Source organism: Mesoplodon densirostris, chromosome 5 (genome assembly GCF_025265405.1).
Source record: "Mesoplodon densirostris isolate mMesDen1 chromosome 5, mMesDen1 primary haplotype, whole genome shotgun sequence".
Classification (NCBI taxonomy): Eukaryota; Metazoa; Chordata; class Mammalia; order Artiodactyla; family Ziphiidae; genus Mesoplodon; species Mesoplodon densirostris.
Genome location: NC_082665.1, coordinates 123,009,695 through 123,027,789, shown reverse-complemented (window position 1 = coordinate 123,027,789; position 18,095 = coordinate 123,009,695). Strand labels below are relative to the sequence as shown.

General features: G+C 40.2%; 1 protein-coding gene across 4 annotated transcripts in view; it reads right to left on the bottom strand.

The window, feature by feature from the left end:
• Nucleotides 1-204: 204 nt before the first annotated feature.
• The window catches only part of OXNAD1 (oxidoreductase NAD binding domain containing 1), a 61,625-nt gene continuing 43,734 nt past the window's right edge, over nucleotides 205-18,095 (bottom strand). For all 4 annotated transcript variants that reach the window (XM_060099466.1, XM_060099465.1, XM_060099468.1 and 1 more), the window contains 4 exons: nucleotides 16,750-16,891; nucleotides 2,805-3,047; nucleotides 1,951-2,059; nucleotides 205-1,276 (listed from right to left, as the gene is read on the bottom strand). In XM_060099466.1, coding sequence (XP_059955449.1) covers nucleotides 1,122-1,276; nucleotides 1,951-2,059; nucleotides 2,805-3,047; nucleotides 16,750-16,891 — 649 coding nt within the window. In that variant the 3' untranslated portion in view covers nucleotides 205-1,121. The remainder of the gene's footprint in view (nucleotides 1,277-1,950; nucleotides 2,060-2,804; nucleotides 3,048-16,749; nucleotides 16,892-18,095) is intronic.

The following is an 18,095-nucleotide window of genomic DNA, read 5'->3' as shown; positions in this document are numbered from 1 at the left end:
TGGCTCTGTACCCCCTAATCAATCCTAAGCACATTACTATAGCCAGCCAGCCGAGCCACTAAGGGCAGATTCACCAGGGAACATGGCAGTCATCCTTACCTTTGTCCCAAACATGAAGCCGCCTCCCACATGTAGCACTGAGGCAGGTGGCCAAGACACAGACCCCAGGAAGGGTTTCATCTGAGAAGAAACTAACAATGAGGATACATACTGAGGTTGTTTATTAACATGAAACAAATATGCTGGATGTTCAATTCCATAAAGCAGTTTTTCTAATAATTTTCTACTTCCAAACTCAACTTCTGAAGAAGCAAGGCTGCAGGCCACAATAAGGTAAACTAAAACATTAAATTTTTATTTATTTATTTATTTTTGGCTGCGTTGGGTCTTTGTTGCTGCATGCGGGCTTTCTCTAGTTGAAGCAAGCAGGGGCTACTCTTCGTGGCGGTGCACAGGCTTCTCACTGCGGTGGCTTCCCTTGTTGCAGAGCATGGGCTCTAGGCGCACATGCTTCAGCAGCTGTGGCACGCAGGCTCAGGAGTTGTGGCACGTGGGCTTAGTTGCTCCATGGCATGTGGGATCTTCCCAGACCAGGGCTTGAACCCGTGTCCCCTGCACTGACAGGTGGATTCTTAACCACTGTGCCACCAAGGAAGTCCCTAAGACATTAAATATAATAAAGCATTTCAAATGAAACTACGTTTAAATTTATTCAACATAAGATATATAGGTTGTTATCAAATAATTTAAAGATAGCCTACATTTCACACACAAAACCATATTTTCATATGACTGAATAAAAGTCTATGTCTTTTTTTCCCTTAAGGGCAAAGAAAATCCCTATCAACCAATTCGAGGTACATCATGAGATAATCAAGCAGTTATTCATAAAAGAAAGTCAACGTAGTGAAAATCAGTTTAATCAATGAAGTTTTTGCAACAAGTTTATCATCTAAGTCTGTCAGCTGGTTTTTCTTGTTTCTCCAACCGGTCACTGAGTTCACAGCCTTAAAAACGAAGGCTGGGCAGAGGTGAATTCATCCCCCACGAATCACAGAGTGTACTGTCTGTCCCTGTCCTCGTGGCCCTCCATCCCACCCTTCTGCCCCTGCGCCTGCCCCCTACCACCACTTCTCAAAGTAGATGTGCTCTTTGGGAACGTGGCTGCTCTCCAGGTCCTTGGAGAAGAAGTCTGTCATGGGAGGTGGGCCACAAATGTAGAACAAGGTCTCTTTCGAAATATGATATCTTATCTCCTTCTCTGTTATTCTTCCTTCTACCAAAAAACAGAATAAACACCAATTTAAGCCAGACGTGTCTGTACTGAAAAGAGGAAGGACTAACCACAACTCAGCAACAGTGTTTATTTTCAGTAACTAAGCTCAGTGGGTCGCGTCCTGAGTCATCAGCATGCCGGCTCCTGCTGGTGTCCGGGCCGGACCCAAGCAGAGAGCGCGTCTCCAGGTTTCCTGAATCCACAGCAAGCAATGAGGGCAGCTGATCATAATGCACTCTCCAGACAGGGCCAGGGAGCATACTGATCTTTGGGAGAGATTCAAAACTGCCTTCAGCAAAGTAAATAAACTGCTTTGTGAGAACTCCTTCCAGGGAGGGGAAACCACGAGAAATTTAAATTACTATTAATGGCAAATGGAATTGATTCAGTCAAAGCCGGAGTATAATTCTTTGTATGCATACTACCGCAATGACGCAAAGGTCCCCTAAAAAATGCAGAAAATAAATTTTTAATATGGGCAGCAGGAGATCTGTATATAATAAGTAAATCCAACTAACCTCTCCGTATTTTTCCATGATGAATCATCTCTCAATTCCCCAGGTAGTGACATTTCCAGCCAGCAACTCCCAACAATAAAGCATCTACACTCAACCAACTGGCACATCCACAAAATAACGGTATGGATACAGTCAAAACATCTTTAGGGGACTCACCCGTGATGTATGGCTTGAGGTCTGCACTGATTTGTGTAGTCTGTTTTGTAACATGCAAACTGCATGCAATCTTCTCAGGAAATTCATTTACTAAATCAAGGATATTTTTCTGGAATGTCAAACATATTTGGTCACACTACAATTTAAAAAAATCAAAACAGATGTGCACCCCCAGGGACGCTGAACCTCCACTGCCATTCTGCACACGTCTGCCCCTCCGCTCTCTACTTAGAGAGATATTGTTTGCAGCCGAGCAGGCCAGAGCATTCAGAGTACAGAGGGCTATTTGGCTTTAATTGAAATCTGAATATGCTAACAAGCATATTACTAACTCTCCGGGAGTTTTTTCTTTTTCCTTCTTCTCCAGCGTGGGCAATTAAGCAGCAGTTTCACTGACCACAGTTGTGTCTTTTAACTGTTTCTGTTCTTTTGTTATCGTTGCAGCTGCAAAGCAATCCAGAGTGAACCCCTTCTCCTGTCAAATGGACTCAGCTTCCACAGATGCAGCCGCTGGGGGTTCCACACACCCAGCTGGGTCTCACCTACTCCTGTGCCATCTGAGCCCACCCACAGTCCCCGTGACTCTCTGGGGAACCCCAGCGCCACGCTGACTTTCCTGCTCGTCCACCTCCTGATTCAAGCCCCCAGCCCTGCCCTCTCCTGTCACTGCACTGGGAGCCTCCTCAGCACTAGCTTGTTAAATTGTCCTGGGCCTCATGTGAACATGATTCAGCCTTTCCAGCCTCTGAACTGTTGCAGAGAAGACACAATGGAGACAAGAAAGGTCCGTGGACACTAGTACCACGATGCGAGTCTGCTCACAGCAAGCTATGTGACACACACTCCTCCCTTACCTTGAACAGGAGCTCGCTGGTGTTTTTTGCGCTGTAGAACAGTCTGATTGTTCCAATCTCATACCCACGTCCCTTGTTCGCCCGTTCTCTGTGGAGGTCTGCTGCGTGGCGCAGGATGGAAAGCAGAGGGTTAATTCCAACTCCTCCCGCAATCAACACAAGGTTTCTAGAGGCGTCTGCAGGCTGAGGGTCAAAGAAGAACTCTCCACCCACTCTCAAGGCCACTTCCGAGTCCAGTGTACACTGAGGGGGGAGAGAAACGAGCCTTTAATGCTGTGTAGCAGAGGTCTTAAACCATGTTCTTCCTTCGGAAAGCAGAGCACATCCACCTCATATATTTTGGTCAGTTTCTAGGGCCATTTTTACAGCTTGCCCTCAGTTCTCGCAGGGCCGTGAACTGATCCGACCTGTGCCTCCTACAGGCCATGTGCTCCTCCACCTTCAGGATGCAAGCTGCACAGCCACTCTGGTGTGGAGAGACGGAGGCTCGCTTCAGGAACCCTGCCATTTGCTAACTTCTCAGGTGTTGAACTAACTGGGCTGTGCAAAGAGGCATTGGGCCCAGGGGACAGCCCTGAAGTATAAGTGTCCTTTTTTGAGCTGTGCTCCTGTGTTCTGATTAAAGCCTTGGAGCCGAGAGGCGGAATGGGGCTACCATGGGCTCATCAGGGCTGAGAAGTAGGGGTCCCCGGGCTTCCTCCTAGCCGCCAGCAGGGAACAGCCAGGCTGCTCCACAGGCTGAGGCCAGCACTGCGGTCCTGCTCAGTGCTGTCAGCTTCTCCCTGAAGCAGAACAGGCAGCCAGAGGTTCCAGCTTAGGGGTTAAGTACCACTCACACCCACCCAGGTAAAGCAGCTACAACTGGGTGAGGTCACTTACACCAGAGATACCATCGGAGCTGAATGCACTGGTTCTTCATGGGGGCGATACTGCCCCTGACGGAGGTGTTTTGGAAATCTGTGGTGACACTTTTTTCAGGTCATGATGACGTACGGAATCCAACTGGCGTTTAGAGGGCAGGGCCAGCGACACCAGATGTCCTGTGAAGTTAGTGGTGTCCCGAAACTAGCTCCTACTAAGCGGATGGCTAAATCTGCAGGAATTCTGTGGGCCACTTTCTACTGGTAGTTTGATGCCAGCCACTGTGGGAGTATTTACAGCACAGAAATCAGCAAATGAGGCAAACGAGGGCTTTTAAGTCAGAGAGCTGGTCTGGTGACACACCAGTCTCTGTGGTGCACAGGGCTGCCCTGCACAGACTTCTAAAAGACCCATGGGACATACATGCAGGTGAAAACTGGTTTGGAATGACCTGAGACTAGACCCTAAATCATTTTACAAAAAGACTCGACCAGAGGGCAGACAGCAGAAGCAAGAACGACAATCCTGCAGCCTGTGGAACAAAAACCACATTGACAGAAAGACAGACCTGATGAAAAGGCAGAGGGCTATGTACCAGATGAAGGAACAAGATAAAACCCCAGAAAAACAACTAAATGAAGTGGAGATAGGCAACATTCCAGAAAAAGAATTCAGAATAATGATAGTGAAGATGATCCAGGACCTCTGAAAAAAAATGGAGGCAAAGATCGAGAAGATGCAAGAAATGTTTAACAAAGACCTAGAAGAATTAAAGAACAAACAAACAGAGATGAACAATACAATAACTGAAATGAAAACTACACTAGAAGGAATCAATAACAGAATAACTGAGGCAGAAGAACGGATAAGTGACCTGGAAGACAGAATGGTGGAACTCACTGCTGTGGAACAGAATAAAGAAAAAAGAATGAAAAGAAATGAAGACAGCCTAAGAGACCTCTGGGACAACATTAAATGCAACAACATTCGCATTACAGAGTCCCAGAAGGAGAAGACAGAAAGAAAGGACCCAAGAAAAATATTTGAAGAGATTATAGTCGAAAACTTCCCTAACATGGGAAAGGAAATAGCCACCCAAGTCCAGGAAGTGCAGAGAGTCCCATACAGGATAAACTGAAGGAGAAACCCGCAGAGACGCACAGTAATCAAATTGGCAAAAATTAAAGACAAAGAAAAATTGTGAAAGCAGCAAGGGAAAAATGACAAATAACATATAAGGGAACTCCCATAAGGTTAATAGCTGATTTCTCAGCAGAAATTCTACAAGCCAGAAGGGAGTGGCACAATATATTTAAAGTGATGAAAGGGAAGAACCTACAACCAAGATTACTCGACCCAGCAAGGATCTCATTCAGATTCGATGGAGAAATCAAAAGCTTTACAGACAAGCTAAGAGAATTCAGCACGACCAAACCAGCTCTACAACAACTGCTAAAGGAACTTCTCTAAGGGGGAAACACAAGAGAAGAAAAGGACCTACAAAACAAACCCAAGGGCTTCCCTGGTGGCGCGGTGGTTAAGAGTCCGCCTGCCGATGCAGGGGACACGGGTTCGTGCCCCAGTCCGGAAAGATCCCACATGCTGTGGAGCGGCTAGGCCCGTGAGCCATGGCCGCTGAGCCTGTGCACCTGGAGCCTGTGCTCCACAACGGGAGAGGCCACAACAGTGAGAGGCCCACGTACCGCAAAAAAAAAAAAAAAACAAAACAATTAAGAAAATGGTCATAGGAACATATGCACTGATAATTACCTTAAATGTGAATGGATTAAATGCTCCAACCAAAAGACACAGACTCGCTGAATGGATACAAAAACAAGACCCATATATATATGCTGTCTACAAGAGACCCACTTCAGACCTAGGGACACATACAGACTGAAAGTGAGGGGATGGAAGATATTCCATGCAAATAGAAATCAAAAGAAAGCTGGAGTAGCAATTCTCATATCAGGGAAAATAGACTTTAAAATAAAGAACGTTACAAGAGACAAGGAAGGACACTACATAATGATCAAGGGATCAATCCAAGAAGAAGATATAACAACTATAAATATATATGCACCCAACATAGGAGCACCTCAATACATAAGGCAACTGCTAACAGCTATAAAAGAGGAAATGGACAGTAACACAATAATACTTTAACACCTCACTTACACCAATGGACAGATCAACCAAACAGAAAAGTAATAAGGAAACACAAGCTTTAAATGACACAAAAGACCAGATACATTTGATATTCATAGGACATTCAATGCAAAAACAGCAGATTACACTTTCTTCTCAAGTGTGCACACAACATTCTCCAGGATAGATCACATCTTGGGTCACAAATCAAGCCTTAGTAAATTTAAGAATATTGAAATCATATCAAGCATCTTTTCTGACCACAATGCTATGAGATTAGAAATCAATTACAGGGAAAAAAACCCATAAAACCCACAAACATATGGAAGCTAAACAATACGTTACTAAATAAACAAGAGATCACTGAAGAAACCCAAGAGTAAATCAAAAAATACCTGGAGACAAATGACAATGAAAACAGAATGATCCAAAACCTATGGGATGCAGCAAAAGCAGTTCTAAGAGGTTAAGTTTATAGCAATACAAGCCTACCTCAAGAAAAAAGAAAAATCTCAAATAAACAATCTAACCTTACAACTAAAAGAACTAGAGAAAGAAGAACAAACAAAACCAAAAGTTAGTAGAAGGAAAGAAGTCATAAAGATCAGAGCAGAAATAAATGAAATAGAAACAAAGAAAACAACAGCAAAGATCAATAAAACTAAAAGGTGGTTCTTTGAGAAGATAAACAAAATTGATAAACCATTAGCCAGGCCCATCAAGAAAAAGAGGGAGAGGACTCAAATCAATAAAATTAGAAATGAAAAAGGAGAAGTTACAACAGACACTGCAGAAATACAAAGCATCCTAAGAGACTACTACAAGCAACTCTATGCCAATAAAATGGACAACCTGGAAGAAATGGACACATTCTTAGAAAGGTATAACCTTCCAAGACTGAACCAGGAAGAAATAGAAAATATAAACAGACCAATCACAAGTAATGAAATTGAAACTGTGATTAAAAATATTCCAACAAACAAAAATCCAGGACCAGATGGCTTCACAGGTGAATTCTACCAAACATTTAGAGGAGAGCTAACACCCATCCTTCTCAAACTCTTCAAAAAAACTGCAGAGGAAGGAACACTCCCAAACACATTCTATGAGGCCACCATCACCCTGATACCAAAACCAAAGATACTACAAAAACAGAATATTACACACCACTATCACTGATGAATACAGATGGAAAAATCCTCAACAAAATACTAGCAAACAAAATCCAACAACACATTAAAAGGATCATACACCATGATCAAGTGGGATTTATCCCAGGGATGCAAGGATTCTTCGGTATACACAAATCAATCAATGTGATACACCATTATTAACAAATTGAAGAATAAAAATCATATGATCATCTCAATAGATGCAGAAAAAGCTTTTGACAAAATTCAACACCCATTTATGATAAAAACTCTCCAGAAAGTAGGCATAGAGGGAAGCTTCCTCAACATAATAAAGGCCATATACAACAAGCCCACAGCAAACATCATTCTCAATGATGAAAAACTGAAAGCATTTCTTCTAAGATCAGAAAAAAAACAAAGATGTCCACTCTCACCACTATTAGTCAACATAGTTGCAGGATACAAAATTAATGCACAGAAATCTCTGGCATTTCTATACATAAATGATGAAACATCTGAAAGAGAAATTAAGGAAACACTCCCATTTACCACTGCAACACAACGAATAAAATACCTAGGAATAAACCTACCTAGGGAGACAAAAGACCTGTATGCAGAGAACTACAAGACACTGATGAAAGAAATTAAAGATGACACCAACAGATGGAGAGATATACCATGTTCTTGGATTGGAAGAATCAATATTGTGACAATGGCTATACTTCCCAAGCAACCGACAGATTCAATGCAATCCCTATCAAATTACCAATGGCATTTTTTACAGAACTAGAAAAAATCTTAACATTTGTATGGAGACACAAAAGACCCTGAATAGCCAAAGCAGTCTTCAGGGAAAAAAATGGAGCTGGAGGAATCAGACTCCCTGACTTCAGACTATACTACAAAGCTACAGTAATCAAGACAATATGGTACTGGCACAAAAACAGAAACATAGATCAATGGAACAGGATAGAAAGCCCAGAGATATACCCATGCACCTATGGTCAACTAATCTATGACAAAGGAGACAAGGATATACAAGAGAAAAAACACTCTCTTCAATAAGTGGTGCTGGGAAAACTGGACAGCTCCATGTAGAAGAATGAAATTAGAACACTCCCTAACACCATACACAAAAATAAACTCAAAATGGATTAGGGACCTAAATGTAAGACCATACACTATAAAACTCTTAGAGAAAAACACAGGAAGAACACTCTTTGACATAAATCACAGCAAGATCTTTTTTGATCCACCCCCTAGAGTAATTGAAATAAAAACAAAAATAAGCAAATGGGACCTAATGAAACTTAAAAGCTTTTGCAAAGCAAAGGAAACTACAAACAAGACGAAAAGACAACCCTCAGAATGGGAGAAAATATTTGCAAACAAATCAATGGACAAAGGATTAATCTCCAAAATATATAAACAGCTCATGCAGCTCAATATTAAAAAAACAAACGACCCAATCAAAAAATGGGCAGAAGACCTAAATAGACATTTCTCCAAAGAAGGCATACAGATGACCAAGAAGCACATGAAAAGCTGCTCAACATCACTAATTATTAGAGAAATGCAAATCAAAACTACAATGAGGTATCACCTCACACCAGTTCGAATGGGCATCATGAGAAAATCTACAAACAACAAATGCTGGAGAGGGTGTGGAGAAAAGGGAACCCTCTTGCACTGTTGGTGGGAATGTAAATTAATACAGCCACTATGGAGAACAGTATAGAGGTTCCTTAAAAAACTAAAAATAGGGCTTCCCTGGTGGCGCAGTGGTTGAGAGTCCGCCTGCCGACGCAGGGGACGCAGGTTCGTGCCCTGGTCCGGGAAGATCCCACATGCCGCGGAGCGGCTGGGCCCGTGAGCCATGGCCGCTGAGCCTGCACGTCCGGAGCCTGTGCTCCGCAATGGGAGAGGCCACAACAGTGAGAGGCCTGCGTACCGCAAAAAAACACACAAAAAAAGAAAAACTAAAAATAGAATTACCATATGACCCAGCAATCCCATTACTGGGCATGTACCCAGAGAAAACCGTAATTCAAAAAGACACATGTACTCCAATGTTCACTGCAGCACTATTTACAATAGCCAGGACATGGAAGCAACCGAAATGTCCATCGACAGATGAACGGATAAAGAAGATGTGGTACATATATACAATGGAATATTACTCAGCCATAAAAAGGAACAAAATTGGGTCATTTGTAGAGACATGGTAAGAACTAGAGACAGTCATACAGAGTGAAGTAAGTAAGAAATAGAAAAACAAATATAGTATATTAACGCATATATGTGGAACCTAGAAAAATGGTAGAGATGAACCGGTTTGCAGGGCAGAAATTGAGACACAGATGTAGAGAACAAACGTATAGACATGAAGGGGGTTAAGCAGCGGGGTCTGGGGGGTGGTGGTGTGATGAATTGGGAGACTGGGATTGACATGTATACACTGATGTGTACAAAATGGATAACTAATAAGAACCTGCTGTATAAAAAAAAAAGAGGGCTTCCCTCTGGTGGCACAGTGGTTGAGAGTCTGCCTGCCGATCCAGGGGACACGGGTTCGTGCCCTGGTCCGGGAAGATCCCACATGCCGTGCAGCAGCTAGGCCCGTAAGCCATGGCCGCTGAGCCTGCGCGTCCGGAGCCTGTGCTCCGCAATGGGAGAGGCCACAACAGTGAGAGCCCCACTTACTGCCAAAAAAAACCAAAAAACAAAAAAAAAAAAAACAGAAACAAAAACAATTCAAAGTATTGTTTGCATGGATCTAATGTGGTCTGAGTTTTCCAGAACGTCACTGCCATGCAAATTGTATGTTGCTGTGTCCAGAAATTTACCAAACATGTTCACTATTCTGGAGAACCACATCCCAGTGTACAGCACATACGCGTGGTCCTTCTGTTGCCAGGAAACACCTGCACCATCTGCATCTGTATACGTGTATTCACGGTGATCCTACACTGAGGAACAGCAACCTGCCTACCTCATTCTACCTTCTAGTTTAGACATGTCCCACCATTTATACACTGAAATACAGTCTTTGAATATGGATCACTTTCTTTTATTTCTCCTTTGTATTGTATTTAGAGAATTATGTTATATTTTAAATATATTTATTTAATGTATGTACTTATGTATATACTAACTTTGAATTTCATTTCAGAAATGAAAGGGGGCATTGGATCCGGCAGTGTTGAGAACCCTTAGTTTGGAGAAAAACACACTGATCTAGGAGTCAGAAAGCTAACTTTTAATCACAGCCCCTATGAAATCCAGCAAGTCCCTTCACTCCTCTCAGCCTCTGCTGCCGCATGTGGAAAATGGGTTCTAGCCCGTCCTGCTCACCCCCCAGGGCCACGGTGGGCATTGCATGACACTGTGGGGGAACCCCTGCTGGCATCAAGCACTACATGGACGGTATTTTGGTCATGTGGCTGTCACAGAAGAAAAAACGTAGGGGGTGCCTGCTTCCTTCTTCCCTGTCACCAAAAAACAGAACTTAGGAATAAAGAAATCATTTAGACTAGGAACATTCTTGACACAAATCAACTGAGTAGACTCCCTCAGTTCAGGCACTTTCTGAAGACCAACCCTGAGCACTCAACTGGTACCTTGCCTGACAGGTGCACAGTAAGTACTTTTTGATATGAATTTAATTTGGGGCTCTACAATTTAAAGAACTTAGAGAAAATCTAAGAAAAAATGAAAATTATGTGAATTCACAGAACAGGTCCTTTTTGGTCAAGAAATGTTAAATGAATGGAAATCCTTTCTCTGAGGGGGAAAAAAAAACCCATCTGAACTTAACTATTTTAAAGATGCAGATTTTTACATGAAGGACGGTACGTGGGTTTTCATTTTTGACAGAAGGAATTAGCAGCAAGGGTGCATTCTTTTAGGAAAAACTAAAATCTAGAAATTGCTACACTGGCTTCTAAAGTGCTTTAAAATGCTCTTTCCTTTCAAGTCTTGAAAATAGAAATCTGTGGAGGCTCTGTCTAATGATGACAGCAGAGTTAGTCTCTCTCCCCTCCTCTCCTTCTTGCCCGTACATTTCTCTTTATCTCTAAGAATCTAAGAGTAAAAGAGACTAAGAAACAAGACAGAAATAATTCCCTCCAATGGTCACCTTCAGAGTGCTTAGTAATGACAACAAACAAAACCTTTAGGTTACTGTTTTTAGAAACCAGAGCATTTTCAACCCTTAAGTTGTCAAGAAAATATGCCCCAGAGAAAGATAATAATCAAGAAGCCTGTTGTCTCCTTAGTGACAAAATAATCTTCAGTAGATCTATCTCCTAATTTGCTAGCATCTGGAAAGAATCAAAAGCCATCTTTGTCTTTTGTTGATCAATAAAAACTGCCAGGGTAGCATGAACATGAGACTCAAAGTGCTGTAGAGTATAAAATGGAAGAGAGTAAAGGGACATTACCTTCAATTACATGGCAATGTATCTAATTTGGATATAGATTTTCTAGTTTTGAAATAAACAACTTTTCCACAGCAATTGGCGCCCAGCACACAATAGCTGTCTACAACCCTTTACCCTACCAGGAGCTTGAGCCAAAGCAGAGAAAATAAAGGAAGACATTTATGGCACTTTATTCCATGTCCCAACACAGCAGCCTGCTGCCACCGAGACACTCACGTGCCTCTATTGTCCACTCTAATAGCTTAATAAGATGAATCCTCAGGAGGAAAACAGACACCTGAGAATGGTTCCAAGAAAAATCTGACTTCATAAAGGCTGTTTGCAACTCCCACTGGGCAGAGTGGAGCTGGCACTACAATTAGGATGTGCACTCAAGCAATGCCACTTGGAGATTTTCTACAGCCTCTTGGAATAAGTTCCTTCACTGAAATGCCAATGAGCCATGAAACCCAGCAGGGAGCTATGGACCAGGAACAGGTCCAGGTCACGTAGGTGGCCAACAACTGGAGGGGGCATGTGGAACCAGGAGCCAGGATGGCTAAGCTCCTTTTAGCACTGAGCTCGGGGCACATGGACCCCTTGCTGGTCCCACCCTCAGGGCATACTTTAACAACTCAGGATGCAACCTGGAGATAGTGATGGAAGAAAACCCAAAAAGAATATAAAAAGGAATGAGATAGCCGAGGCCACACCCAAGGAAGGACTCAGAAGGTCGCAGGGTAGAAATGTGACAGGATACATTTACAATGGAAATGCTAAGGCAAGCAGCTGGAAATGTGTGTAAACAGATACAGCCTGACATGTAAACCATAGGAAGAATATTTTTTTATGCTGCTGTAGATTTAGAAATCTTTTATTTTCTACATTATCTTTACGGTAACAGTTGTTTGTTGTTGTACAGTTGTATGAATTTTAACACAAACATAGAGAAGTGTAGTACCAAAATTGGTATTGAACAGTTCCATCACCCCCCAAAACTCCCCTATGCTATCCCTTTCTGCTCACACCCACCCCCACCCTATCCCTTGTCAACCATGTTTCCATCACTGTATTTCTGCCTTCCAGATTGTGGCATAAATGAGATTATAGAGTATGGGACCTTTGAGACTGGCTTTTTTCACTCAACATAACACCCCTGAGATTCAGCTGAGTTGTGGTGTGCATCAACAGTTGATCTGTTTTTACTGCTTAATTAACAAATAGAGGCGGACCTGGGAGATACTGCAGGTTCGATTCCAGAACACTGCAATAAAGCTAGTACTACAATTAAGTGAGTCACAGCCATTGTTTGGTTGCTGTGCATATAACAATTATGTTTATAATGCATATAAAAGTTATGTTGACATTATACTTTAGTCTATTAAGCGTGCAGTAGCAATGTCTAAAAAAACCGTACATACCTTAATTAAAAAATACTTTATACTACAAAGCTACAGTAATCAAAACAGTATGGTATTGGCACAAAAACAGACACATAGATCAATGGAACAGGATAGAAAGCCCAGAAATAAACCCACACACTTATGGTCAATTAATCTATGACAAAGGAGGCAAGAATAGACAATGGAGAAAAGACAGTCTCTTCACTAAGTGGTACTGGGAAAACTGGACAGCTACATGTAAAAGAATAAAATTAGAACATTCTCTAACATCATATAGATAAACAAACTCAAAATGGATTAAAGACCTAAATGTTAAGACCAGATATTATTAAACTCCTAGAGAAAAACACAGGCAGGACACTCTTTGACATAAATTTCAGCAATATTTTTTTTGGATCCATCTCCTAGAGTAATGGAAATAAAAACAAAAATAAACAAATGGGACTTAATTAAACTTAAAAGCTTTTGCACAATGAAGGAAACCATAACTAAAACGAAAAGACGACCTATGGACTGGGAGAAAATATTTGCAAACAATGCTACCAACAAGGGATTAATGTCCAAAATATACAAACAGCTCATATAGCTTAATATGAAAAAAAAAACCCAATTAAAAAATGGGTTGAAGACCTAAACAGACATTTCTCCAAAGAAGACATACAGATGGCCAAAAGGCATATGAAATGATGCTCAATGTTGTTAATTATTAGAGAAATGCAAATCAAAACTACTATGAGGTACCACCTCACTCCAGTCAGAATGACCATCATCAAAAAATCTACAAATAAATGGTGGACAGGGTGTGGGGAAAGGCAACCTTCCAAACTGTTGGTAGAAAGGTAAATTGGTGCAGCCACTATAAAGAACAGTATGGAGGTTCCTTAAAAAATTAAAAACAGACTTAGCATATGATCTATCAATCCCACTCCTGGGCATATATCTAGAGATTAGCATATGATCCATCAATCCCACTCCTGGGCATATATCTAGAGAAAACTCTAATTCGAAAAGATACATGCACTGCAAAGTTCATAGCAGAACTATTCACAATAGCCAAGACATGGAAACAACCTAAATGTCCATCCACAGATGAATGGATAAAGAAGACGTGGTACATATATATGACGGAATAATACTCAGCCATAAAAAAGAATGAAATAACGCCATTTGAAGCTACATGGATAGACCTATAGATGATCATACTAAGTGAAGTAAACCAGACAAAGACAAATATCATATATCACTTGTATGTGGAATCTAAAAAAATAATACAAAAAAACTTATTTACAAAACAGAAATAGACCCACAGACATAGAAAACAAACTTACGGCCACCAAAGGGGAAAGCTGGGGAAGGGATAAATTAAGAGTTTGGGATTAACATACATATACTACTGTTATATATAAGACAGATAAACAACAAGGACCTACTATATACTACAGGGAACTATATTCAATATCTTGTAATAACCTATAATGGGAAAGAATCTGAAAAAGAAGATATATATGTATGTGTGTATATATATATATATATATATATATATATACACACATACATATATATGTATAGCTGAGTCACTTTGCTGTACATCTGAAACTAACATAACATTGTAAATTAACTATACTTTTTTTTTTTTTTTTTTTTTTTTTTTTGCAGTACGTGGGCCTCTCACTGTTGTGGCCTCTCCCGTTGCAGAGCACAGGCTCCGGATGCGCAGGCTCAGCGGCCATGGCTCACGGGCCCAGCCACTCCGCGGCATGTGGGATCTTCCCGGACCGGTGCACGAACCCATGTCCCCTGCATTGGCAGGAGGACTCTCAACCACTGCACCACCAGGGAAGCCCAACTATACTTTAATTTAAAAAATTTCTTCATATAAAGAAAACGTTTATTGTTAAAAAAAATGCTAACTATCATCTGACAAGGCAGGGTTGCCACAAACATTCAATTGGTAAAAGAACACAATTATCTGCAAAGTGTAGTAAAGTAAGGCGCAGTAAAACAAGGTCTGCCTGTACACTGTATGAATGTATTGATATCACAGTTTATTTATCCATTCACCTGCTGAGGGATGTTTTGGTTGTTTCTAGTTTTTGACAATTATGAATAGAACCACTATAAACATTCATGTAAGGTTTTTATATGGACAATTCTTTTGTTTCTCTAGGATGAATACTCAGGAGTGGTACTGCTGGGTATTATGCTAAGTGTATATTTAGTTTCATATGGAACTGCCAAAATATTTTCCAGGATGGCTGTAGTATCTTGCTTTCCTTCTAACAATATAAGCAATATAAGAGTTCCAGTTGCTCCACATCATTGGCAGCACTTGGTATTGTCGATATTTTAAATTTTAGTCATTCTAATATGTCTGTAGAGGTATCTCACTATATATGGTTTTAATCTGCATTTCCCTAATGGTTAATGATGCTGACCATTGTTTCATTGCTTATTTGCCATCCTTATGTCCTTTTTAGGGAAGCATCTGTTCAATCCTTTGCCCATTTAAAAATTATGTTTGTTTTATTTTTGCTGCCTTTTGCAAGTTCTTTATATATTCTGGATTTGAGTCCTTTGTTGGCTATCTAATTTGCAAATACTTTCTCCTAGGCTGTGGCTTCTTTTTGAAAATTCTGTTATAGCATATTTTGCAGAAAAAAATTTTTAATTTTGATTAAGTCTGATATATAAGTCTTTCCTCTGAGGGATCCTGCTTTTGGTGTCATGTCTAAGAACTATCTGCCTACCCTGATGTTCAGAATATATCCAGTGTTTTCTTCTAAAAACCTTTACTTAGACCTACAATATATTTTGAGTTAACTTTGAATATAAAGTATGAGATTTAGGTCAATGTTCCTTTTTTTTGCATATGGATAGACAAATTCCAGCACTATTTGTTGAAAAGGTTATCCTTTCTCCATTGAATTTCTTTCCAGCACCTCTGTCAAAAATCAAAAGGCCGTATGTGTGCCGGTCTATTGAACTCTTTAATCTGTTCCATTGATCTATATATCTATCCCTTCACCAATACCACACTGTTTTTATTACTGTAGTTTTATTTTAATCTGAAATTTGAGTAATGTGATTCCTCCCGTTAGTCTTCTTTTTCAAAACTGTTTCTGCTACCCTAGTTCCTTTGCTCTTCCATATAAATTTTAAAATCAGTTTATTTGTATCTACAATATTTGCAATATAGCACATTCCTTTTTGGTAAAGGGGATAAGCAAGTGCCTGAGATGGGATGGAGGTTGTTGGTAAATACAGAAGGCACACTCTAGAAGTGAAGGGGATGGCAGTTAAAAAAAAGACAAAGGTCAAAAGCTAAGAAGACAAATAACTGATCTGTTCTGAGCTCACACTTTGTTATCAGAGTTCTAGTAGGTAATGAACAGCAGCATAGGGTCATGTTGAGGTCCATGATGAACCATGAATTATTAGCAGCAAATGTGGACTCCTCAAAATCACATGTGAAGCGCTCTCCAGAGACTGAAATGGAGAGGCAGTGGCACCACAGGTTTAGCAGTGCTCAACGGGGCATGAGAAGTAAGTAATCGGAGATTGTTTCCTCTCCAAATAATGAGAGAATGATTAGCTTAGTTCCCTTCGTTTAAGATCGTTAGGACAAAATAATCTGATTTATAGATTTACCAGTTACAAGACACACACAGAGCCAATTTTCAAAAATGTACATATGAAGTAAAATGTTTGAGTCCTAAAGCAGCATTCAACTGAATACTGTTTGGTGACCCAGAAGGTATTTCAAGACCCCAAAGTATCTTTGCATCATCCTTAGTGCATCAAAAAGGTTCTGCTTCTTTAACCTTGCTACAGTCTGAATTCTGGATGGAGGGGAGCTCTTTGTGAGCTTCTACCCTTTTCACACAAGCCTAGGTTTCTTAGGTGGATTAAGTGAGCTGAACACAAATTCTGTGGGAGACAGAGATCCCAGATCTCCAAGTTTAAACAGAGGTTTGCTCACCTGATTGTGAATCCAGAGAGCAGGAGGGTGGTTTGTGTATTTCACTGCCAATTCTATCATTCTCTTTTGTTCTAGCAGTCTGGGGCTGGAGCATATTGAGAACCCACCAACCACAGAGACTCCTGGGATGAAGAAGTCAACCCTAAAAGGAAAGGCAAGTAAATGACTATTGTTGAAGCAATTTTAAAAGTGGGTAGTAAGGTAAACAAAACTGACAAACTTTTAGGTAGACTAAGAAAAAAGGAGAAAAAAATAAAATTACTAAAATCAAGAATGAATGATGGGACATTATCACCAACCTCACCAAAAAAAAAAAAAAAGATTATAAAGGAATTCTATGAATAAGATAAAAAATTAGCTAACTCAAATGAAATGGACACATTCCTTGAAAGACACAAATTACCTAACTGGACTCAAGAAGAAACTGAAAATCTGAACAGACCCATAATAAGTAAATGGATTGAATTAGTAATTTTAAAACTTCCCACAAGAAAAGAATAGGTCCAGACGGCAGCACTGGTGAACTCTATCAAACATTTAATGAAGAATTAATGCTAATCTTTCACAAATACTTCCAAAAAAAAAACAGAAAACAACACTTCCCAACTTATTCTATGAGGTCAGTTACCCTGATACCAAAACCAGACAAAGCTATTACAAGAAAAGGAACTATAGATCAACATCCCTTGTGAATATAGATGCAAAAATCCCAGGAATACAAGATTGGTTTAACATATGAAAATCAATCCAATGAAATAAACTCACTTAACAGAATAAAGGACAAAATCCATGTGATCATCTCAATAGATGCAAAAATGGCATCTGACAAAATTCAATACCCTTACATAATAAAAATACTCAACAAACCAGGAATAAATGTGAACTTCCTCAACGTGATAAAGGCAACTATAAAATATCTACAGCCAACATCATATTTAACCTTGAAAGGCCAAAAACTCCCCCACTAAGAACAGAAGCAACACAAAGATGTCTGCTCTGACCCCTTCTACTCAACATTGTACTAAAGGTTCTAGCCAAAGCAATTAAGCAAGAAAATGAAATAAAATGTACCCAGATTAGAGGGAAAGAAGTTGCAGATGACTTAATATTGTTTATAGAAAATTCCAAGGAATTTACTATAAATATATTAGACTAATAAACAAGTTCAAATAAGGCTGCAGGATTTAAAATCAGTAATAAAAACCAATTTTACCTCTACACACTAGCAATGAACAATCTAAATGTGAAATTAAGAAAAATAATTCTATTTATAATAGAATAAAATAATAAAATCACGGAATAATCTTAAAAGTTTAAGATTTGTACACTGAAAACTACAAAACGTT